Raw genomic sequence first — 25,204 nt, 5'->3', positions numbered from 1 at the left:
ACGCGCGGCTCAATAAACGAAGCCCGTGTTCCACAAGCGCGCTCCTTGCGCAGACCAGTAGAGCTGCAGAGAGACAGACAGAAAGAGAGAAAGAGAGAGAAACAGAGGGTCACCCAAGTTCAGGTGAACAACTATCCCGAGTACGGGGTCAGATGCTAACAGAGCAACAACGATTTTAAATATTTTGGCGGCCCAGCTGAGCCTGAATGACCCGTGGGGATTTAAATCACCGGCAGTCTGTCCACACTGCTGCAAGGTAAATGGCGGTGACCGACACCATTGATTTCTCCTGCTTGTCTATAAGTTTCCAGAGAGAGAGCACTGTTTTATTATTGTTATTATTACTTCATAGAAACTTATCCACTAAATTGTAATTCTGAAAGGTGCCGTGCCACTTGTGTTGGCGTTTAATTTTCATGGTGTATGGTTTGCCTTTCATGTTTTGTTGATGTGATGCACCAATTGGACTAATCGACACAATGAAGTGTCCAAATTTACAGTGTGCTTACATGTAACATCTGTTTTATACACGAAAGGTAAGCTTGCTGTTCCTCTGTTAATTCATGCGGTAAAATTGTAAAGTTGTTCAAGGCTAGTTTTCTAGGAAATGGCTGAAATCCTTGTAAGTCAATTATATAGGGAACTCATGGACAGTTTGAAAACACAACCGAGCCTCTTGGAGTTACTCTAATTTACCCCTTCAATGTTGCAGTTGGGAGAGCTTCTCTTGCGTACTGATAACGGCAGGTGATGCTGATGACGCTGCCCTTCGTATCATAGGCTACCCACGGGATTGTAAAAATAATCGAATGTTGTTAACGCAACGACTTAATCGAGCAGACTTTGCGTGTAAATGCAGATAAAGTATTCTTTTTTGCGATTCTTCTATTTTTACCCAAATTGCTGCGCTGAATATCCGTAGACAAATTTAAAATACGCACGCAATTATGGGCTCGCTGGACCACCACGAAGCGGTCAACAATTCCTTTAATCGGAATGTTCCAGAAGCGCCCTTAGCCTAGTCCATGAGCAGTAGCATACTTACCAATGCTTTTTTGTTTTTATGTATTTATTTCTAAATACACTTTCATGTACTTAGTATAACATGTTGTGTCTTGTGTATGTGTTTTTAGTTTTAAAAGAAGAGATATAATGTTTGAATTTGTTGCAAGCAAATTATATAAATAAATGTATGTATGTATTATTCATAATGGGTAATGCACGTTCCAATAGCTTTGTAAATGTGAATGAATTTTAAGTGCGTAAAATTGCGACGCAGAAAATAAATACGTTATTACTCGATTAAAAAAAAAACCTTCCTGACTAATTTTTCAGCTTCTGTGGATCCGTTTACGATTGCCCATGATGGTTTACCATGATGTATTGGATCGTTTTTGCAATTCAGTAACGTGTGTTTACAGGCACCGAAGCATGTAGTAGTAGTCCTGGTTTGAACTCCGGGGTTATAGTTTCAGTGCAGTGATTCTGATATGTATGCTCTTCAGTCACTTAAAACAGTCAAATGAAACTGCACGAGCTACCTGCGCCAGCAGTGGTTTTGACATGTTTGACAACATTTTAATTTCATATTCGAACATATGTTGGGCAACATTTTAATAAAGGGCGGAGTCCAATTTAAGTGGGTTCTAGACTCAGAGAATTTAAGAACTAGTGGTTTAATTAATGTGGTTTTTGGTTCTATTAATATCTGTAATGTATCTAGGTGGACTCCAGGAAGAGTAGCTACTGTCCTAATGGAGATATAAATAAGCATCTAATGTTTAATGTGGTTTAATGAAGTGTCAGCTAAGCAGTCAAATACGACTCACTTAATATATTTAGAGATTGTTCTTTCAGTACGACGCTGTCCTGACCCTCCCCGAATCCCATATTTAAATCTCTGCCCCGCCCCCCTTCACCTGTTGTCCTGCTCCTGGACCAGGCACAGCACTGCGCGTGTGAAAATGGGCGACTGGAACTTCCTGGGCGGGATCCTGGAGGAGGTGCACATCCACTCCACCATGGTGGGGAAGATCTGGCTGACCATCCTCTTCATCTTCCGCATGCTGGTGCTGGGCGTGGCGGCGGAGGACGTGTGGAACGACGAGCAGTCCGAGTTCGTGTGCAACACGGAGCAGCCGGGCTGCCACAACGTGTGCTACGACCGCGCCTTCCCCGTGTCGCTGGTGCGCCTGTGGGTGCTGCAGGTCATCTTCGTGTCCTCGCCCTCGCTGGCCTACATGGGCCACGCCCTGTACCGCCTGCGCGCGCTGGAGAAGCAGCGGCAGCGGCGGAAGGCCCAGCTGCGGCGGGAGCTGGAGGAGGCCGGCGCTGGCGCCACGGCGGCGGGGTTGGCGGCGGACGGCGAAAGGCGGCGGCTGGAGAGGGAGCTGCGCGCGCTGGAGCGGCGGCGGATCGACAAGGCGCCGCTGCGCGGCTCGCTCCTGCGCTCGTACGTGGCGCACATCCTGACCCGCTCCGCCGTGGAGGTGGGCTTCATGCTGGGCCAGTACCTGCTCTACGGCTTCCGCCTGGAGCCGCTCTACAAGTGCGAGCGCGAGCCCTGCCCCAACGCCGTCGACTGCTTCGTGTCCCGCCCCACGGAGAAGAGCTTCTTCATGGTGTTCATGCAGTGCATCGCCGCCGTCTCGCTGCTGCTCAACCTGCTGGAGATCCTGCACCTGGCCTACGGCCGCATGAGGACGGGCCTCCTGGACTACTACCCGCAGCTGCGCGACGAGCTGGACGACTGCTACGCGGGCCGGCCGCAGGTGTGTGTCAGCGCGCCGTCTGCCGCGGCGGAGGGGGTGGGCCACAAGACCGCCGCTGCCCCGCCCGGTGCCCGCAGCCCCTCGCCGGACGAAAAGCGGAGCTCCCCCCCGCCGGGGTACCGCCCCTCTGCCTTCACGCCCGTCCACGGCGACGGAAAAGATGGGGTGAAGGAGGCCCCGTCCAGCCCCGCCAAGGGCGACAGGAAGCCCAAAAGCGCCGGCGGCAGCGACGCACGCTCGCCGTCCGCCAAGGATAGTACCGCTACCTCGCCCAAGCAGGAGGCGGAGCCTGAGAAAGGCCCCGCCCACCTGCCCCCCCACAGCAAGGAGGTGGCGCCCGGGAGCCTGCAGTTGGCGGGCGGAGGGCGGAAACCGCGACGGGTGAGCGCGCCCTCGAGCTGCGCCACCCTGGTGGAGGGGAAACCCGCCACCGCGGCGTCGCCCGGCGGCCCGGGGGGCACCAGGGCTCGGCTCGGTCCCGGCCTAGCCCGGCCCGTCTCCAGGTCGGACCCCAGGGGGCCGGGCCGGTCGCGGACCCCCGAATCGGTGGAGGAGTCGAGCTCCGAGTCCCAGCACAGCCCGCGGCGGCTCTTTCCGGCCCACAGGACGTCGCTAGCGAGCTGCGCTAGCAGCAGGTGGGCCGCCACTGACCTGCGCATCTGAGCGCTTACACACCTTTACCTCCGCTATCGCCCTCACCTCCAGGCCACAGGGGGTCGCTAGCGAGCTGCGCTAGCAGCAGGTGGGCCGCCACTGACCTGCGCATCTGAGCGCTTACACACCTTTACCTCCGCTATCGCCCTCACCTCCAGGCCACAGGGGGTCGCTAGCGAGCTGCGCTAGCAGCAGGTGGGCCGCCACTGACCTGCGCATCTGAGCGCTTACACACCTTTACCTCCGCTATCGCCCTCACCTCCAGCCCAGAGGTGAAGTGAACCGTCTCTGTGACGCACTGGACAGAAACGTCCTATCAGGGCAGAGGTCTCGTCCTGGACGACTGCACCCTCTGCTGGTTTTTGGTGTTTTTCAGCGCTTGTGTCTCTGATTGGCTACAGAGACCGCACCTTGTTTTAAAGGTCTAAAATGAGCTGCTGACTGAATGGAAACCATAAAAACCTGCAGACACTGCGGCCCTCCAGGCCTGGAGTTAAACCTGCAGACACTGCAGCCCTCCAGGACCGGAGTTAAACCTGCAGACACTGTGGCCCTCCAGGCCTGGAGTTAAACCTGCAGACACAGTGGCCCTCCAGGCCTGGAGTTAAACCTGCAGACACAGTGGCCCTCCAGGACTGGAGTTAAACCTGCAGACACTGCGGCCCACCAGGCCTGGAGTTAAACCGGCAGACACTGCGGCCCTCCAGGACTGGAGTTAAAAGACTCTGCGGCCCTCCAGGACTGGAGTTAAACCTGCAGACACTGCGGCCCTCCAGGACTGGAGTTAGACCTGAAGACTCTGCGGCTCTCCAGGCCTGGAGTTAAACCAGACTCCAGGACTGGATTGTGCGATATCTGGTGTAGTGAAATATGTACTGTATAAGCAGGGAGAGCAGAAGCTTTGTATGTTTGAGACCCACAAACCAGACATGGCACTGAATTACAAGCTGGTGCTAGTTTTTTTGTTACCATTTAGTACCGATTTCATACATGTAGGGTCATGATGTTTGACATTATGGTCTGAGGATGTTTGAACAGGTTCCATCACTCCTTTAAATTAGTGTCCCCTAGCCCCCCCCCCCAAACCCATTTCTTTTCTCATCTCTCCTTTTAAAAAATCATTCAGCTCAATGAAAGAGTTTTCCCCAAAATCAGCCACCTCATATCATCAGGATTATGTTTTATGAATAATATGAAATCAAGAACTGAAACATAAACAACCCCCAGGCTGAGGAGACGTTCAGGAGCCAAATGATGTCATTGCACACACCCCCACCACCCCATCACAGACACCTAAGTTCAGCTCGCTCTGTTTTTCTGTCAGATCACCTGATCGACATCGGCAGATGTGTTCCATCTTGAAACAGAGATCACTGTAATAGTGGTCTAATGGTTGCTGAACAGTTTCCACTGAGTGGTACACGTGTGTCGGGCCTAAGGGGGGGAGGGGGGCGTACCCTTAACACTGAAACAATCTGGTATTAAAGGGCACTTTTGTGAATTATGTTTTTGTAAAACCAAAGGTGTGTAAAAAAGAAAAAAGGTTTATGTTGATTATCTTGTAGAAAGCATCTGAAATGTACATTCTTTTTCTTCTTTTTTTATAAATTTGACTTTTGGAATCTAGTTGGTGTCACCGTGATTTTGTTTCAAAGTTTTTCTTTTAACGTTTCTGTTACTACATCGTATGACGATTTCTGCATCCATTTTAATGTTGTTTTGTCAGTTTTATTCGTCAGTGAGATATTGCCATTCATGTTAACACACAAAAGCTCTGTGTGAAGGTTTCAAGCCAAAGCAACTCCAACTTCATGAAAAAAAAACAGACAAAAAAAAAAAAGAACATTCAATTTTCACGTCACATACAACAACAGAAAGCACTTCCTGTAAAGATACCGTGAGACATGTGCCTCCTTCTACATCAAGGTCGTGACTAATCCATGTAATTCCAAACCAGCCACAATCCCCTGTCAACAGCCGGTCACCCTCACTGTTGTCAAACGACAACTGGTCCTCAAACGGGCAGCTAGCTTCAACAAAGACCACGGGGCAATCCTTTCATGCTCAAAAAACTATGTATTTAACCCCCCCAACCTCCCCCATACAGAGAAAAAATACAATCAAACTAATATAATGTAGCTTACATAGAAACTTCAGTAGAGAATAGAAGAAAAAAAAAACAACAACTTTTGTCTCCTATTTACAGAAACAGAGAAAATCCCTTACATGTCCAGTGTTGCCTTACTTTCAAGTGATCGTCAGTGAGAGAGAGAGAGAGAGAGAGAGAGAGAAAGAGAAAGAGAGAAAGAAAGAAAGAAAAGAACTATTGCTGTGTCCCCATGAGGTAGATTCATTCTGTCGTTCCGTCTTCTTTTGCAGGTTCGTATTGCGAAAGCTGTGGAAAAGGTGACGAGGGAGGTAAAAACACAAATGTTTTCAAACGTTATTTTTAAGAAGAGGCGGCATACGATCTCTAAATTCCTGAAAGTGCCAGTTCACTTCCTGCGTTTTTAAAACGTATCATATCGTTTCAGTGTATGTTTTGAGTTGGCACAGACGGTTTTTATTTCATGTACAATGAAGGATCATTTTCATACTCATAGATACTTTCAGGAGGCAGAAAGTCATTGGAAACATATGTAAAAAAAAAAAAAACTACACATTAATAGATAGGTGAATCTACAATGTCCTTCATCACACACCGTCTGGGCCAATCGGAAACAAACACCAATTAAGACCAATTAGGCGCGTCGTTGTTATACCCTGTTCTTCAGCTCTTTGTTCTCCTCCAATAGGAGCTCGTACTTCTGGTTCAGGTCGGCCAGCTCCAGGCGCAGGGTCTCCACGTCCGCAGGCTCAGGGCTGACCACGCCCAGGTGCTGTTTCAGGAAGCTGGTGCACGTGTTAAGGGCCTCTTGCCCTTCCCCCTTCCTTCCGACAACTAAACGGCCGACTACAGGCCTCTGTTTGGCCGGCTAACTTTCAGACCTATATTTAAGGCTGGCTAATTAATGTAGTAAAAATTGTAATGTAATCAGAACAATCTTCCTGCCTGCCACAATCACCCTTACCTGGCCAGTTTTTTCTCACTTGGCTGGCTACTCCAAACTTTGAGGAACTGGCTGAACTTTCAATAAACAGTGGTACACAAGGACCAATACATTGTGAGATTTCATACAGACTTAAGTAAGCAAATGTTTCACAATGCCAATCACATATTGTCCACCAATTAAAATATGGTTTAAAGGTCGCCCCCTTGTGGTCACCGACACCGTTTCCAATAGCAACCTGGTCATTTCCCTTGCATGTACTGTAGTGGCCAAGCCCAGCCCCACTTAGGTTCAATCACATGGCCTAAGAAAGCTACCAAATAGCGTCAAACTGATAGTGTGCCGGTGGATTAAAAACCACTGGAACACCTTTTGAACTGCAGACTCTCCCGCACTTTGACCGTTTGCTCCCTGACTGAATGGAAACGTTTTGGGATCATTTTCCAAAAGGATACTCCAGAGCATTGTTCGGTTTTTCATTCTCTTCATACAAAGCGATCAGCACTGTGGAAAAAAAAGGTGGACTTTGTGACATCCTGAAATGTTCACAGCAGGTAAACATACCACACTTCCGCTCCCTGAGTTGGCACTTATGTCCAAAAAGCACCTTACCACTCGTGAGACTGTCGAGAACACCGGCCTTTTCCAAGTACCTCCGAAACTGCTCGCGCTTGGATTCGGAGGCCTAAAACCATGGGAGTAGAAAAAAAACGAGTCGTAACTTAATTTGAAGAATGTACATCATGCCAATATCAAGCTTTATTGTATTATTTCACAACCTTATGCTGGCAATATGCGGTGCTGTGATATGGCACAGAAAAAAGTGTAGAGAGTAACCATTAGAATAGCCAGAACACACACGAATAGGGGTCATCAATAAAGCGGCGCTTGAGTGCCAGAACGACATAGAAAACGACAGTAATCGATTCGAACGATAGAGAACAAATTCCTTTTGGTCAAGAAAGACGACTGTGCCTTATGGCCGGATATACACTTATAAAGTAATGTTAATTATTCGAAGTTACGAACATGGAAAGCTATAAAGCGGCATAGCTGGCTAGCTTTGCATGACTTTGTGAATTCGTCTGATATTAGCAAGTTGTTGTGTCAAAAATGTGTAATTAGCCAAGGTGATGTGACGCCCAGGAGAACTGGAAATAACGAACTATTTCAGCAATTTTAGCTGATGTTAGCGAACGCTTGTATCCACCCATTGCTCGCTAGCTTTCTAAAACCTTAAATGCAACGAAAAACTTGGAATGTCGCTGCTATTTCAAAATGCGAATTAACACTGGAGCAAAAAGCACTCGCTTTCCAGTTAGTTTGTCCTATTTTCTCCACTGCCAACCATCTAACTAATTAGTTATCAAAGTTAGCTGGCTGGCTAACAAGCTAGCCAACTTCACAGTTGATAAATAGCTCGTTGTCTAAACCAACTTCCTTGACAACATAAAACCTTTGCGGGACGGACCATGACAGAAATTACAAGTTCTAATTAGCTAACGTCAGCTGCACCAGGCTAGATAATGCAAAAGTAACACTTACTCTGTAATGTGCCATGACTGCGCGTTTACGTTAGCCAGCTAACTATCTAACGCAAAGTTTCGTTTCTCGGAACACTACGGCTGGCTCTACGGCTAACTTGGCGGAGTTAGAAACTGTCGGTGTGAGCATGCTCTCCTCGGGAGAAGCCAGAAAGCTCCATGGAGTCTGCGCAAACCACAACAAACGGTAACCACTAGCAACGTTTCGGGGAGGTCTTACGTTCATAAGCTGTGTTATATTTCATATATATGTCTGTTATTATTATAATATATATTTTTTATTATAGTAATAATTAATGTGTAGGATTCTGATGCTTTGTTTTGGACATCGGTCTGCTGGTGGCAGTAATCTTGTTTTTGTGCTTATTTGCCATTGGAATACTTCCCACAAGTAGAAGTTGTACGATGTCTCTAAAGTAATCAGATGGCGTAAATAAAGAAGATTAAAAAGAAGCGAAAAAATAAAGCGTAATAGTAAACGCTACGCATAAATGTATTTTATTTAAAACAGAACTGTGGAGAGTGTGAGCCTTTGTGCCATCGTGTGGACAGACTATATTACTACAAATGTTACTCAATATAATGCGTAAGTAGGCCTACGTTGTATACAACTTGCGTACTCATTATAGCCACAGACAAATGGCTTCAACGAATCTATGAATCGTTGTGGCTATTTCTGCAGGGAACCCAGAAAAGTGGCACACTCCTGGTGCCCTGTCAACAAGCTGCAGCCTGGCAGGTGATTCCATTCTTTCCATCCCAGAAAATGGTGGTGAATGCCCACAGCCCAGGGCGAAGACTGCCCCCTGGTGGACCACTACCGCCACCACCACATTCAGCAGCTCGCTGTGTATTTCCAAGCTGTCTCCCATCCAAATAACATTCAGCTGCAGCATTGTTCTGCTTCATCTGTTGGCACGAGGGGCGGTGGTGCAGTGGACAGCACTGTCGCCTCACAGCCAGCGTTGCCAGATTTGAAAATGGTGAATACACCCAAAAGCCATTTCCTCCTGCATAATAACTTGAAAAAAGTAGCCCAATTGGGAAATATGGCAGCACTGCTCACAGCACATGTTGGGTTCAAATCCAAGGCGGGGCCTTTCTGTGTGGAGTCTGCATGTTCTCTAGGCGTCCACGTGGGTTTCCTCCAAGTAAGTACTCTGGTTTCCTCCCGCAGTCCAAAGACATGCAGGTTAGGTTAATTGGAGAGTCAAAATTGCCCATAGGTGTGATAGATTGGGGAACTGTCCAGGGTGTTTTCAGCCTCGCTGTCAATGCATGCTGGGACATACTCCCAGCATGCATTGAGAGACCAGTTTGGCTAGTATGGTGCCATGGGTCTGGGGAATTGCACTGGCCAAGCGGTCTGTTGTACTGATGAATTGCCGGCACAGTGCAATTTTGAGCTTCTGATGTGATGGGGAAGAAATATCAACTTCATCAGTGGGGGCTCACAGAAACATGTTACTCAATAAAAAATTGCCATAAAAAAATCACCAGACAGGGCTGCCTTAAGTGATCACACAGTTAAATATGAGTGATGTGCATGACTGAAACAAGGCAGACATTACCATGCCAAAATACAGTGACATAATAACCAGTAGTTCCCACATTTTTTAAAGCCTCCCAGACAACTTTGGTTCTGCTTGGATGTGATTTTGTTTTTTAGTTTCTACAGGAATTGTTTGTTCCTTCAGCCCTCTACCCCCCCCACCCCCAAGGAGGGACACCCCCTACTTTGCCAACCACTGACATAAGCAGTAAGCCTTATCATTAGGGAAAACAAGCAGTGTAAAATAACTCTAGTTGTTTAAATTTACATGCTTACATACAAATTGAAGCATGGCTACCTTACTGTCGATGGAACTTAAATACAAATACAATACATACATATATATATATATAGATATACATATATATATATATATATTATCAGTTATTAAGGATTACTTTTTAAAGTGAAATGGTCTTAAGTTGGTGACGGGTTGTCAGATGGTCAACTTTTTTCTTACGAACTTTAAACTACACAGCGTTTACCCTGTCTTCAGGTGAAAGGTCACACAAAACAAGCTCGCACACCGTCCACCGAGTCAGGTGACTGTAAAACATATGACACGAGATGAACCACCCTGCTTGTTCAGGTTTCCCTGAGCGACGTCGTTTCTGACCAATGAACATACCCGTTGTCAGACTGCCAACCAATAGAACAGCCGAGGGTGGGTTCACGCGGTGGATTTCGTTGAAAGGGAAACACGGGGACGCAAAGATTTAAAGGAGTAGAGAGAGAACTCTAGCTTGTTCTGGGGTAGATTAGTTGGACAGGCATTAAACAAATACTTACAAGGCTCTCTTTCGTCGGCGGTCTGTGGTGGAGGGTGGCATTCGCGAATAAAACGAGGGAATAGGGGGGGATCGGGGAGGCTAGCATTGTCGGGTCAAAATGTCTATTCAGTTCGAGGAGCCGCTGGCGGGTAGCTACGGGGTAGTGGACTCGTTCCCAAAAGATTTTGGCTACGGGGTGGAAGAGGGGGACATCGAGGATAGCCCGGCACCCTCAGACAGCAAGCCAAGGATACTGCTAATGGGACTACGACGGAGTGGCAAGTCTTCTATTCAGAAGGTGGGGAAGAGAAACTGCGAGGCGGCGGACGTGATTCACTAGTGTTGTCTTTTACATAACGCCTTATTGGTGTTGGCTAAATGCTAGCCATTCAGCTAGATGTACCATCAGCTGATACGATGGACTGCAACTGCTTCCTTGCGTGCACACCACTACATAGGTTATAGATAGCAGCCACTTCGCTGGCTATTTTTCGCAACGCATCTTACTTAACTTACCCAGACTTTGCGCGTATTGCTACGTTCGTGGAGGCTGGATAACTAGCTTGTTACTTTTTTAATTTTTTATTTAAACTGACGTTGTTTGTAGTTTGTGGTCACTTCGGGCGTCAGCTGCCACTGCGTTGTAGTTAGCAACCACATAGCTAACTATCAAGCTAAAATTAACCAGCTGGCTGGATATTGACTGTCGATAACTGGAGGGTTTTACTTCGTGGGAAGCTTAAGAGCATGGCACCTGACAGTGTTCAGATTGCGTGCTGTAGGAATGACATGCGGAAAGGGGCCCGGCGAAATTAGCAAGATGGCTAGCTAGCCACGCTCCCAGGTGGAATGCAGGTGTTTTGGGCTGGCTAGCTTCTTAGCCTGCTGCTTCCTTTTTGCTGCCAGTGGGTCCACACATTGACACACGTGGGCACGTGACCCAACAGCACGCTATGTAGCGAGGCATTTGTTTGATTTAGCTGCATGTGTATGTATGCGTTCATGTGTACAGCAATTGCCTGGAGTACGAGCGCACGCTGCGGCTCAACCTTACGCACGACCTATTTAGACACGATGTGTCAGAAATGAGAGGCACTCGACCGACATTCCCACCTGGCACCTTGTACTAGGTACCTAGGTGGTTATTTTGTGCGCTGGCTAGCGTTACCTAGCCAGGACGGACATGTAATTGATTGCCGGTGGTGATTTGCAGGCTGTCCAGCGCAATGTCCACGGCAGCCTAGCCACACGCATACCCAGTAACATTTAAGCAAGTCATGCTTATTTTTATGAACCGCTCACGTGCGCATGTATATGCATTAGTATTTTTAAATAAGACCGTTCAGCGAAAACTTGGTCATTGCACACAGTCTTTTAATGTTAACGTTGATTGTTGTAGCTATTTGTGTTAGTTGTGTTTAAGCCTTCTGTGTGACTTGGGTACAGCAAGGTGAATAATTTATTATAAAAACTGCATCTATGGTTGCAGTGGCAGACATTTTAGCATTATTAATAAATGACAAGCATAAGTTATGCTCTGATTTATTAAAGGGGAAAAAGTCAAATTGTGCTACGTGTGAAGGAAATAACGTATGCAGAATATAAAATTGGCAAAGGTTACAACCAAGGAGCATGCCTTTCAGAAAGTCTGATTTCCTTGTCTCATTTCGGTAGTGTCTTCTGTCCGCTCAAGGTTAAATTTCTTTGTTTTTCTGTTTTATTTGCCTTTAAGCGTTTACTGTATTTCCTTACCAAGTGCAAAGTGCGAGGCAGTTGACGACAGTTTTACCTGAACACTTTCGTTGCTTGTCGGCCGGTGCGCTAAGCGCTCGTTCTTCCAGTGATGTAACTGATTCGAACCTGACAAAGGTGGACGGTGGAAATCGAGGCTACCTCACGAGGCCCCACGAGGGCCTAGATATTCAGCACGTTTTATTCGTCAGTATCACGCTCTGTGTATTATATAAATTTTGCCATTTGATGTATTGTAAACAGAATTATTAAGGGCAAATCTTCATCTTCCCTGTATTCTGTGGTGTCTGGGTTAAGGTGGTGTTCCACAAGATGTCGCCCAACGAGACTCTTTTCTTGGAGAGCACCAACAAGATCTACAAGGACGACATCTCCAACAGCTCCTTCGTCAACTTCCAGATCTGGGACTTCCCTGGCCAGGTCGACTTCTTCGACCCCACCTTTGACTATGAGATGATTTTCAGGGGTACGGGGGCTTTGATATTTGTCATTGACGCACAGGTGAGTGTGACCTAACCTGGACCTGCACGTGAAATAAGTAAATGCATGTTACCTAAAGCCAGGGGTTCCCAGACTTTCCAAACCTTCTGCACTGTATGTTTTGTGTAAATGGATTTTGAAAGAAGCCCCATGCCTTGTTGATATGTAGAACTGGAAATGACAATATGCAATAACTTTGTCAATTTTAATATGAGCCATGCGAAAATAAAATGAATGCACCAGGGATGTGATTTTTTTTTTCCTGAGCCTTGACCTCAACCCCATCCAACACCTTTGGGATGAATTGGAACGCCGACTTCGAGCCAGGCCTAATCGCCCTAACAGTGCCCGACCTCACTAATGCTCTCCTGGCTGAATGGAAGCAAATCCCTGCTGCAGTGCTCCAAAATCTAGTATACAGCCTTCCCAGAAGAGTGGAGGTTGTTATAGCAGCAAAGGGTGGACCAAATCCTTAATGTATTAATGCCCATAATTCTGGGTGAGATGTTGGATGTCAGGTGTCCACATACTTTTGGCCATGTAGTGTACCTCCCAGATGTCACTCTTCATGTATGTAATGTCAGGGCAGAGCTTGTTGTCAAAGATTCTGACAGTCGCAATATTTGAACGTACTGTCATTCCTGAAACGGTATACAGACATCATTAAATGTCTGAATGCTGAGACTAAACTGCAATGCGATGGAATAGTAGATAAATGATTTTTTTTTTTTCTTGCTTCTTAATTGGCAGTGAATTTGCTGAGTAGGAGATTTTGTTTGGTGTTTGATGGCACGGGACGTCCTGTACTGATGCCCTGAGTTTCTGTGTCTTTTCCAAGAGCGCGTCTTTAGAATTTCTATTGCTCCTTTTGTGGACTTGAGCAAAGGGACTTGCCAAAAAAGGTGTTAACCAAAAACATTTGATGTCGTACTGCACGTTTGTTTTTAGTCTACAGTAAGGTTCAGATGTAGAGTCTCGCTGAGACGCAGAATGAATCCTTGACCACTTCTGCTTCATCCTTTGCATGATTATTTTTACTACTCTGCTGTAGCTGCTAATTTAATTTAGGTTAAAATTAATCTAGATTAGTTATGACTGGGTAAATGTGGAGGTTGACATGTGTTGTCAATGGCAGTGGAAAGAATAATCCATTTGAGAATGGAATCATGCAAGTTTGTTTAAATCGGTTCTGCACATTTTCTGCAGAAATGCTTGTCACGGTGATAATGTTGAAATCCCAAATACTTCTTTCCCGAGGCTAATTGGCAACAAATAGCATTATCGTAATCATGATCTATATCAGGGCCAACCCTGCTAACAAAGCATTCTCACAATGTTGCTGTCATTTTGTGGCAATATCATAACACTGGCAAAACATTCCAGAAACGTTGGGAGAACATTCCGTGTTGGCTTGCGTGGGCCTAATATGATGGAATTGGTGGCAAATCTTGATTGGGCAATTTGTATCATTTTTTATAAGAGCCGAACCAACCAAGGCCACCTAAATCTTCATTCAGGTCTGCCAAGATCAACAAGTGCATGTGATTCACGTACCCTCTTAAATTTTGGCATAATTTCAGCCCCCCCCCCTTGATATTTGTTTAGCTGAAACTGCAAACATGTTGAGAGATGTCTGAGCTGATCCTCATGCGCACAGAGCCGCACAGCAGGGCCTGTTGAAGTGCTGCTGGTGCTGCGCGTTGGGTCTATGGAATGGTGCGTGGGCCCCTTGTGTGTTTTCTCCACCTTTTCCTGGTTCTTGTGTTCCAGGCCCCGGAGATGTGACCGTGTCTTTGTGTTTGTGTCTCTGACACTTGTGTGCCTGTCTTTCCGTCCGTCCGTCCGTCTGTCCCCCTTGCAGGACGATTACGTGGAGGCGCTCGGGAGGCTGCACCTCACGGTGTCGCGGGCCTACAGGGTGAACCCCGAGATCAACTTCGAGGTCTTCATCCACAAGGTGGACGGTCTCTCCGACGACCACAAGATAGAGACCCAGAGAGACATCCACCAGAGAGCCAACGACGACCTGGCGGACGCCAGCCTCGACAAGCTCCACCTTAGGTTTGTTCCCCACATGGCTACTGCTGCTGCTGACTAATAACAGTCTGGGAGGTGATTTGTATTTTTTTCAGACCCTAAATGTCTCTGGGCCACTAATATTTTGTTTTTATTGCTGAACATTCTCTCCTCCTATCAGCTGTCAAGCTCTTGGTGTGTGTGTGTGTATGTGTGTGACCCTGACTTACCTAAGTCCTCTGTGTCTGGTTGAGACATTCAGGGTCTGGAAAAAAGTAATTCCTTGTTTATCCGGAATAATCTGGATTTAGTGATATCACATATAAAGTGGTATACCTTACAGGTATACCACTTTAACAGCTCTACTGCTCCAGCACACTGCTGCCAGTCCAGTCCCAGGGAAGTCTCTCCACAGAACACTGCTGTGGTTGTGCAGTAGTTCCCAGCATGCCAAAAACCCTTTAAAAAAACATAAACTGGGAATTTACTTTCACTTTTGATTTCTTTGTTCAGTGTCTGTTTTGGAATCCAAACCTGGGCCAGTTGTGCTGGAGTGCTGGAGACACTTCAGACTCTTTGCATGCTGATAAAATTTAAAAAAAACCATCTGGCAGATTCCTGAGAATTTAACAAAATGTGTAACACTGACCAAAATGTATGAACCTGTGAAAGAAGAATTTTAGTCTATGTACTGATGGAAAATCTGCCCTTTATAAAACTTTCAGCAACATGTAGAAATTTGTACTGGCACCTGAAGGGTTAAAGCGTTAAAAAAATAAAGAATGTGCCTCATGTTTATCGGATTAGATGGTGTGAAATTGGCTCCGCCTAGCTGTGTAAGGGCCCGGGTCTGAGTCAGTCTGTCTCCTCTGAACCTTCGGCTGGTGACGAATCATCAGGTTTTGGAATGAGAGAGGCCCTGTTCCCTGCCAGCTCCTGTCCAGTATATTTCCCGCTCTGCCAGGGCAAGGGTGGCTGTTTGTGACGAGCGAAGTGGGTGAAAGCCGATGAAGACCTTTCTCTGTTTCTTCCTCCTCTTTATTTATGTACATATATAAATTTTTTTCCCTGTATGGGATTCAGCATTCCGGCGATGCCTGGCATGTTGTTGCGACACGACACCGGGTGGAAATACTTGGCGGGTTTCGAAAGGATGTGGGGAAAGTGGCGTTGTTTTGATGTTTTGGTGTTTCGCAACCCCCCCCCCCCCCCTTCCCCCGCGGGGCAGTAGCTTAACTGGTTGGGAGGGGGGAGACGCGGATGCTCATGTACTGCAGCCTGACTGACTATCACAAGGGCAGTTTTACAGTCTGCCGCTACATGGTTAGCATTCTCTCACCAGCGCTGTTAAATTCTTGGGTCATCAGAGAAAGTCAGGATTAGCACTGAGGCCCTTTTCTCCGGGAGATGATCCCGGTGCTGTCAGACTCCAGTCCTCTAGGGGGCGCTGTGTCTGCAGGTTTAACTCCAGTCCTGGAGGGGGCTCTGTATCTGCAGGTTTAACTCCAGTCCTGGAGAGGGCTCTGTATCTGCAGGTTTAGCTCCAGTCCTGGAGGGCCACAGCGTCTGCAGGTTCAGCTCCAGTCCTGGAGGGCCACAGCGTCTGCAGGTTTAGCTCCAAGTCCTGGAGGGCCAAGTTCTCAATGAGATTCATTTTTGATCGAGTTTTTTGGACTAGATTCGATAGGCAGAACATTGTGTTTGCGTTTCGAGTGTTCCGCCTGTTGAACAGGAAGTTCGCTGAACAGTTGGCCCTGTTAGTAGGCGTCCTCGGGAGATGTTCTGTGGTCGTGTTTTGGGGGCGGGCGCATTGGTTCTGCTCAGCTGATGGTGGGGTATTGCGGTGAGCTACCAGTGTGTGTGATTACCCGCAGTACCACGACGGCAGCACGCAGCGGCCCTCTCAGTTTCCATGCCTACCGAATTCCAGAATCTGGACGCTCAGCTCAGTCCTGTTTATGTATTTAAACCGTTTGTGCGGTTTTGTTTAACGCTCTTGAACGTGCCCTTGATTTGATGCCGCTTGGCATTTATCGCTTCTGGTTCGCTAATAAAACACAAGGCCTGCCGGGATTGCGTTGTCGCAGAGAGCATTTACCTACTTGTGTTAATTTAAGCCCTTTTGGCGAAGGAGTATCGAAAACGAGCCTTTCGCTTTATTAAAAGCGTTGAGCGGTTCGGGGGTTTCCCGAGTGACCGTTTAAGCCTAATTGAAGCGGATGCGTGCGGCTGGCTGAGGGGCCGGGAGCGGCCCGGTAAACAAATCCGTCTTTTCTTTTAGCACGAGAACACGAGCACAGCGACACATTTTTTGTTTAATTTACTGAACAAAATTACATGAGATTAAATATAGGGAGGCCATGAAGATTCATTTGAGGGCTAAGGCAGGCCTAATTAATTGACTGTTGAGCTGGAAGGAGTAGGCACAGGCAGTAGGTGGGTTGCCTGGGGAAGGTCTAATAAACTCTGGCCTGGAGTAAGTGGTGCATGGATCCAATGTAGGAAATCGGCTACAGTACAGAATGGCCGCTTTGTGATACCGTTGCATTAAGTTCTCTGTTACATTACATTTGTTTAGCAGACGCTTACATCCTAAGTGACATACAAAAGTGCATATGAAGGTCATCGGAACAACCGTTACTGGCTTCTAAGGATGGCACCGCTCACTTTTCTATTGGAACTGCTGGTCGATCTGTTCAGTGCACCTGTGTGCATTTGGAACTTACTCTGGATAAGGACATCTGCAAAATAAATGTTACGTAGGCTAAATGTAATGCAGCTCATTCTGAGAGAATGCTCAGGTGGTATTTGGGTAATGCGCAGGTAATGGGAGCTCTGGTAATGCACAGGTAATGGGAGCTCTGGTAATGCACAGGTAATGGGAGCTCTGGTAATGCACAGGTAATGGGCGCTCAGGTAGTATTCAGGTAAAGTGCAGGTAATGGGAGTTCAGGTAGTATTCTGGTAATGCACAGGTAATGGGAGCTCTGGTAATGCACAGGTAATGGGAGTTCAGGTAGTATTCGGGTAATGCGCAGGTAATGGGAGCTCTGGTAGTTTTCAGGTAATGCACAGGTAATGGGTGCTCAGCTGTCACAGGATGTTTTAAGTGTTTATTTTTTTGTTCATTGAGTGCACAGTATGGATGGTAATGTACATATAGAGTATTGTATTATTATGCTTCACACTTAAGCAGTACAGAATCAGCGGTCGATGCATCGGTGCTAATCGCAGATCGTCATTGGTTAATTTTTTTTTTTGGCTTCCTTTGCTCCACCGGCTCAGTGGGGAAAAATTTGGCAGTTGGGCTGGGTTTGGGCTGTGCTGTATTACCTGGGACGTCCCAAGTTTCAGCCCGAAAGGGTCTGTCCCATCCAGCATTCCCTGTGTAACAGTTTTGTGAATAACCTACTGAATCTGGGAGACTGTGTGATTACTGTGCAGTGCTAATGTGATTAATTGGATAAATAGCAAGTGTGAAATGGTATTAAAAAATAACATTGTGAAATAAGCCCCCCACCCCCGCCCCCAAACACAGAGACAGACACGCACACACACACTCTCTTTCACTCATTTTCTCTCTGTCACACACACCGACTCACACACACACACGCACACAGAGGTACTGCTATAATCCCAGTTGTTTCCCTCTTCTACCTAACATGGCCTCTAACTTGGTGAGATCATGTGTTGACTTATCGATTCTGACCCTGCAGACTTGGCATCAGCGCTGTTTGTTGCCCAAACCAGTATGATTGCATTTATGCCAGTCGCCGTGGATACGAGCGAAGAGCGCCTTAAAGGTGACTGTTGAGAAGGCGGTCTGTGATCTGTCAGCAGCCTTTGTTTTCTGATCATGCCTTGTATGGTCTGTATGTCGTCTGTCTCGTTTTGTGAGTAGACTCCTCTAATGCGTCCCTCCTCCCTCTTTTTGGCTGGACTGCAACAGCGGGGCCAGCCCTATAAACGCGAATGTCTGTGACTGAGTGACTGAGTGATGAAGTTACACCATTGGTCGGCCGAGTTATGAAGTTACACCATTGGTCGGCCGAGTTATGAAGTTACACCATTGGTCGGCCGAGTTGTGAAGTTACACCATTGGTCGGCCGGATGAACTGGGTTGGGTCCAGCCATGTTTTGACCTGGTCTTGTTGCCCTTCTTTCCTCCATCCTCCCGTTCCAGCTTCTACTTGACGAGTATCTACGATCACTCCATCTTCGAGGCCTTCAGTAAAGTGGTGCAGAAACTCATCCCACAGCTGCCCACTCTGGAGAACCTGCTCAACATCTTTATATCTGTACGTATGTGTGCCCGCTCCCCTCCTGGTGAGGTGTGTGTGTGTGAGTGCGTGCGAGTGTATGTGTGTGTGTATTTCTGTGCGTGTGTGTGTGTGCGCGAGAGAGAGTGTAATTGTGTGTGTGTGTGTGTGTTTCTGTGCGTGTGTGTGTTTTTGCATTTGATGCTGGTATAAATGTAATATTTAAGGATTGTAAGAGAAACAACACTTTGTGTGAAATCTTATTCGAAATAACGAAGGCAAGTTGAATGCTTATTTTTATAAAAATTCAGATGAAATTTTGAATACGGAAGTGCTGAAAGTTCAGCTTCAGAGTACGGACCGTAACCGTGAGTTATGATTCCCTTAATTCTCACCCACGATCTCTCGTCTCCCGGGCGACAGAATTCAGGGATAGAGAAGGCCTTCCTGTTCGACGTGGTGAGCAAGATCTACATCGCCACCGACAGCTCCCCCGTGGACATGCAGTCGTACGAGCTGTGCTGCGACATGATCGACGTGGTCATCGACGTGTCCTGCATCTACGGGTGAGTCCGATTCGGAGGTCCCGCGGTCCCAGAAAAAATCCCCCCCCCCCAGGCATTTTAATCCCCGGAAAGCTCCTGGAAAGGTCACGGAAACCGCTCCCGCACCCCCCAGCCCCTGTAAAGCTAGCAGAAACCTGCGGGTACTTCTTACACTCCGCCGGCTGTGGGCTAAATGCCTCAGACATTCCTGCTAAATTCACCAGCTTTGACGTCCTTACACACCGGCCTGTCTGCTTCTAAGCCCTGTGAACAGAGCTTCTTGGTGACTTCCATTTCCTGCTAGAACACCAGTAAATGCGTTTGCGCAGAAAAGCAGAATATTTCGCAAGCAATGCAACTCCAGAATGAGCTGAGAACAGTGCAGTTTTTTTTTTCCACCCCCTGAATCTAAATATTGGCCAAAATCTTGCATTTCGACGTTGAATTGACGTTGTGGGAAGTGGTGAATTGGACCGGAGTAGGAAATGTGTTCAGAGCTCCACTTTGTCTCATTTGTGAAACTCTTGAGCGGTAGGGAGGATGTCAGGCATGTGATGGCTTTGGCCGCAGAAGCACTTCCTGTGTGGAACTGTGAAGGCCGGCGTGCTCTCGGCTCCATGGCAACGGCAGATGGGTTGCCGCGGACGGTCTGCGTGCGATACGGTTTCAGCCTTTTCGCCGTTAGGAAGGTGTAGCAATGGTAAAACTCCCATCGTCACGCAGGACACACTTCCCTGAAGTCATGCCTTCGTGATGCTCGCAGGCCAATCCCGAGCTGCTTAATCACATTTTATGCCAGCTCATTCAGCTGTGATTGGTTAAAATTTAATAAGGCCTCAATTATATGGTCAGTATAAAAGGTGCCATTGTTTGTCCGGCACAGCAAGACAAACTGCATCATTATTTATGGCTTATTTTATATCTGTTCATCATTTTATGATTGTAGTGTAGCGATTCATTCAAGACTATTTCTGAGCCATTTCTGAGTACAAAAAAAACACCGGTATGTTAGACTGCCTTTTCCCCACCTGGCTCGTAGTTTATTTCTCCCCTGCTGTAGCTGGGCACTGCCTTGGGAAAGCTAACCGCATTATGCTGCCCATTACCGTAGCATGCTAATGATAACGATAATCTGTGCTGCGGTTTTACGAGCTGATCCTTTTAATGTTCGCCTCACGAAAAATGACCTGCTCATACGGGAGAGATAACGTGCGCTTTCTCCAAAGTGATAATGAACGTGTGCTCGTAAGTAGTGGTAATGACCCTGCCTCTTTATGCACTGTGAGAATGGATGTTGTGTGTGCTGATGGATGGCTCAATGTATTATGGCCTTTTTAGTATGTAATAGTGGTAATGGGTGAGTGTGTGTTTCTTGTAAATCTGCTCGTCTGTGTGTGTATGGGCTAGTGGTAGTATTTCATGTGTGTTCTTAAAGGTAATCTATGCTTGTGCTTCTCAAGATGATTGTAATACATAGATACGCATCATTTTCATTAATGAACACCTGGGTTATAATTGGAAATATGTCTGGAGAGTGGTTATGAATGCCAGTGTAATGACTGATACTTTATTGGTTATGCTTGTGTGTTTTAATGCCTGTGTGCTAATGAATACCTGTTGTGTAGTTATGGTTGACTGTGATAATGTTTTTTTAAATTATAAAGGACACCCTGTTTGTCATGTATGCCTATGCCATAATGGGTGTGTGTTGAGTGGTAATTGTCACCCTTGTGATAATGGATTTGTGCACTGGGTGGTAATGGATGCCTGTGTGATAATGGAGTTCTGTGTTGAGAGTGGTCATGATCATCCTTGTGATAATAGATTTGTGTGAGAGTGATAGTGGGTGACTGGTGATGGATTTGAGTGCTGGGTGATAATGGATCTGTGTGGTGAGAGTGGCAGTGGATGAGTGTGGTGATGGATTTGTGATTTGGTTGATGATGGATGGTTGTAGGATAATGCTGTATGATCTGCCTGTTGATCACGGTAATGGTCGCCCGTGTGATAATGGATTTGTGTGTTGGGTGATAATGGATGACTGTATGATAATTGATTTGTGTGTTGAGCGCAGTATTGGCTGCTTGTGTGATAATGGATTTGTGATTTGGTTGATGATGGATGGTTGTATGATAATGCTGTATGATTTGCCTGTTAATCATGGTAATGGCCGCCCGTGTGATAATGGATTTGTCATTTGGTTGATGGATGGTTGTATGATGATGCTGTGTATGATTTGCCTGTTAATCATGGTAATGGCTGCCGGTGTGATAATGGATGTCCGCGTGTCGCGGTTTACAGGCTGAAGGAAGATGGCAGCGGCAGCGCCTACGATAAGGAGTCCATGGCCATCATCAAACTGAACAACACCACTGTCCTGTACCTGAAGGAGGTCACCAAGTTCCTGGCGCTGGTCTGCATCCTCAGAGAAGAGAGCTTTGAGCGGAAAGGTGAGTCAGCGGCGCCCCCTGCTGTGGAACCCGTCTGGGCAACCTGCCTGGAGAACCTGCTTGTGGAACATGCTTGTGGAACATGGTTGAATGCTTCCACAAAACTGACTCCACACTCGTCTCCTTACATAAGACTGGCTCCACTACACCTTGCGTTCCACTTTATTTCCCTCGATCATCACTATAAAACTTAATTCTCAATTGACTGATCTGGTTTAAATATAGGTGTAAAAAAATTAGTGTCCTTGGAAAAGATTTAAAAAAAAATAAAAAAATTTCACATTTAAAGCAATCAATATGTTCGTACTCTGCCCCATAATGCCATTTGCTGTTATGATGTGGCTCATGCAGGCCATTGCTGATTATTATATACTGTAGAGAGCATCTGCACAAACAAAATATTCAGAATGTCTTCCCCCCCCCCCCCCATCATTACTGTTCTGAAAGTGAATATAGTAAAATGAAAGCCAATCTAGTCAGATTCCATGGGGATTTGAACATTTTAGAACCATAAATAGCACTTACAGCTTATAAATTATCCTTAAGACATCATTGAATTAATGTAAAATGTAAGCTTTCTTTTCGTGGGGCCCATGAGGGGATTGGGGCACGTTGTACCTTGGCTGGAGTGCTTGTGTGGCCCGTGTGAGTTTTATACGGTGTGTTTTTAAGAGAGTGTGTGGATTCATAAGTAATATGTACAGCCTGTTTGATATCCTGTTTTCATAGATGGCTCGATGATGCTGAAAAATGTTACCACACAGGAAGTATTTTTAATGTGGGTTTGCGATGTCTGTGAAAGCAGGGTAAAGTTTTCTTGCACTCTCTGCTAATTTAGTGCTGGTTGAAGTGGAAAGATTACACCCTGAAGCCTAACTGCATCGGGTGCAAACTCTGCGCAGCCTGGTTAGCGGTGTGATGGGATGGAGAGGTCCTACGACGCTGGTCTTACCTGTGTCTCAACTGCAGGAGGTTCCTGTTTCGGGACCAAAGTTTTAGGTGGTTTCCAAAACATCCAATGGAACTGTGCATTGTTCTTGGCGACGCCCCTTAAAGAATTTGGAATGTTGGCAGCAGTGCGCCTGAGCTGTCGATGTTAGGAGCGTGGAGTAGAGTTCTTTGTGGGGCAGTAGAACGATCTGGTGCAAATGAATAACTGCCCCCCTCTCCCTTCTTCTCGTCCTCCAGGTTTAATAGACTACAATTTCCACTGTTTCCGCAAAGCCATCCACGAGGTGTTTGAGGTGGGCGTGTCCACGCAGCGGTTGGGCACCCTGCAGCCCAGCACGCCCAGCCTGAAGGCGGTCACGCACAACGGCACCCCCCGGAGCACCGTGTAGAGGCCTCCACGAGCGAGCGAGAGAGAGAGAGAGAGAGAGAGAGGGGGAGAGACGGACAGACAAACGGACAGAGACAGAAGGACGCGGGCACCTTCGTGCCATCGTGCTGACTTAACTCCTCGGCCTCACAGCCTTGGGCTGCAGAGAAAAGCTGCAAGCTACAAAAAAAAAAGAAAGAAAAAAAGAAAAAAAAAGGAAAAAGAAAAAAAAAGGAAACTGGGGGAAAAAAAATTGTATCACAGACCATGTTGTGGCCTGAAACTGATGTACAGATGTGTTGGAAGGAGGGGGGGTTTGGAGTGAGCTTCGAACGGAAGGGAAACGGTGGCGGGGAGCGGGAGGAAGTGGCGGGATTCGGAGACTGCGAAACTGGCGCGAGGCACAGACACACCGCTCTACTGAAAGGGGGGCAGGGGAAGAGAAACCCAAAGTACAGTAAACCCCCCACCAACCCGCCCCCCCACCCCAATGCCTGATAGAGCTCAGCGGTTAATGGGCTGTTCACCTTAGAAACGTGCGACTGATTTACTCCTCATTGAAGGGGGGGGGCGCACACACACACACACTGTGTCTAATGGGGATATGTTAAGTGTGTGACCTCCTGCACACTGGATCTCATGCACCTCTAGGAAATGTAGTAGTATCCTGCCTAATGCCAGCTGTCACTCAAACTCACGTATACACGCACACCTGCCTTTTAAAAATGTATACCCCACCCCTCCACCCAAAAAAAACAACAAACAAAAAATAACGGAAATCTCTCTGCTTCTTACCTATTTACCTGTGTCAGGAAAGGGGGGGGGGGGGCGGGGGTCAGTAGAGTGCTGAAGGTTGGATAATCGAACGTTAACTTTTTTGATCAATGTGTTGACCTTTCACCTCCCCACCCCCACTTAATGTGTGATGTCATTTTGGCCAAATGAGGAGCCGTGACGAACGACAGCGTTTAATCACCGGTAAATCATTAGGGTTAGGGTTAGGGTACAGCCAATCAGAGATGATCAAATACTCATTCCATGCATGTGTGTGTGAATAAGGTTTCTTATAGTTGTTTTGTATTGGGAGTAACATGGCCCAGTGCACGTAATTCTATTGGTGGGGGTGGTGGGGGGTGAGTGAGCATAATGGAGTAAAAAAGTGAGAAACACAGACGCCCAAACACTGCTGCCGTAGCCACCATGAGCTTTTAAAATTTCAGTCGCCTGCGTAGTTTCCCGGAGCATTCTAGAACGTTCACTGTGTCTCCTGCATCTCCGGCGAAAGCAAGACTCTTTTGTGCACGCGTGACGAAGGATTTTCCCTGCAGGGGAAAACAAACAAATAATAATAAATGGAAGAAAAAAAAAAACAAAAACACTTGCACATCTACTAAACAATATCTCAGAAAAAAACCTGCTTTATTCATCGTGGACAGAACTTTTTATGGGACAGTGATGCCGTATGCTTGTGAGCTTGTAAAAGTTACGAATGGAATGTCTCAGTATATTTGGGTCCAAATAATATAATTATATATTTTTTTGTGTGTGTATGCGTGTCTGTGTGTGCTGTGTGTTGGTTTTAATTGCTGAATAATAAGAATTTCTCTCTTGGTTTACCCTGTGATTAAAATCGGAAATTTGCAGGCGTAATCACATGAAGTTGAACCACTGGACATCCCTTGTGTGTGTGTGTGTGTGTGTGTGGTCTGTTGATACAGAGGTGAGGTGGCCTTCCAAGGTCCTGGAGAGCCTCATGGTCTGCTTGTTTCTGTTTTCCCCTTTAAATACAACAACCACAACAAGACCCAAGAAACAAGTTGAGGTGAGTAAACCATGTAAATGATTTCATTGATCAGTTAAGTGCAGAGAGAGACCAGAAACCAGCAGGCCGTGTGGAGGTCCAGGACCTGGGTTGGCCTGCTCTGACACACAGAGCCCGACGCTGTGTGCGGGTGTCCGTTTGGCGGCTGTTTGCGGAGTCGTCCGCCGCGGAGGTACGTGGAGTTTACTGGAGGTGGTGGAAAGCGCTAACGTGCTGTTTGG

General features: G+C 46.8%; 3 protein-coding genes across 5 annotated transcripts; 2 read left to right on the top strand and 1 right to left on the bottom strand.

The window, feature by feature from the left end:
- Window positions 1-1,924: 1,924 nt before the first annotated feature.
- gja9a (gap junction protein alpha 9a) lies at window positions 1,925-4,989 on the top strand. Its single transcript, XM_064352270.1, has one exon. It carries the CDS (start codon window positions 1,965-1,967, stop codon window positions 3,432-3,434), a length of 1,470 nt encoding a protein of 489 aa, XP_064208340.1. The 5' UTR covers window positions 1,925-1,964; the 3' UTR covers window positions 3,435-4,989.
- Window positions 4,990-5,131: 142 nt separating this feature from the next.
- LOC135264042 (c-Myc-binding protein-like) lies at window positions 5,132-8,179 on the bottom strand. The gene is made up of 5 exons (XM_064352690.1): window positions 8,021-8,179; window positions 7,088-7,160; window positions 6,931-6,979; window positions 6,188-6,317; window positions 5,132-5,820 (listed from the first exon to the last, which is right to left on the bottom strand). The coding sequence occupies exons 1-5, from the start codon at window positions 8,033-8,035 to the stop codon at window positions 5,776-5,778; spliced, it is 312 nt and encodes a 103-aa protein (XP_064208760.1). The 5' UTR covers window positions 8,036-8,179; the 3' UTR covers window positions 5,132-5,775.
- Window positions 8,180-10,244: 2,065 nt separating this feature from the next.
- On the top strand, window positions 10,245-23,920 carry rragca (Ras-related GTP binding Ca). Of its 3 annotated transcripts, none has more exons than XM_064352390.1 (7): window positions 10,245-10,639; window positions 12,391-12,594; window positions 14,435-14,634; window positions 18,773-18,887; window positions 19,272-19,414; window positions 21,695-21,843; window positions 23,032-23,920. In XM_064352390.1, exons 1-7 carry the CDS (start codon window positions 10,460-10,462, stop codon window positions 23,181-23,183), a joined length of 1,143 nt encoding a protein of 380 aa, XP_064208460.1. In that variant the 5' UTR covers window positions 10,245-10,459; the 3' UTR covers window positions 23,184-23,920. The 3 variants fall into 3 exon arrangements, with proteins under 3 accessions (XP_064208460.1, XP_064208628.1, XP_064208549.1); XM_064352558.1 differs by lacking the exon at window positions 10,245-10,639 and adding an exon at window positions 11,284-11,471; XM_064352479.1 differs by lacking the exon at window positions 10,245-10,639 and adding an exon at window positions 11,949-12,279.
- The last annotated feature ends 1,284 nt before the right edge of the window (window positions 23,921-25,204 follow it).

This window comes from Anguilla rostrata, chromosome 1 (genome assembly GCF_018555375.3).
Source record: "Anguilla rostrata isolate EN2019 chromosome 1, ASM1855537v3, whole genome shotgun sequence".
In the NCBI taxonomy this organism is placed as follows: domain Eukaryota; kingdom Metazoa; phylum Chordata; class Actinopteri; order Anguilliformes; family Anguillidae; genus Anguilla; species Anguilla rostrata.
Note: the sequence above shows the minus strand (reverse complement) of the source record. Positions and strands in the feature narration are given on the sequence as shown.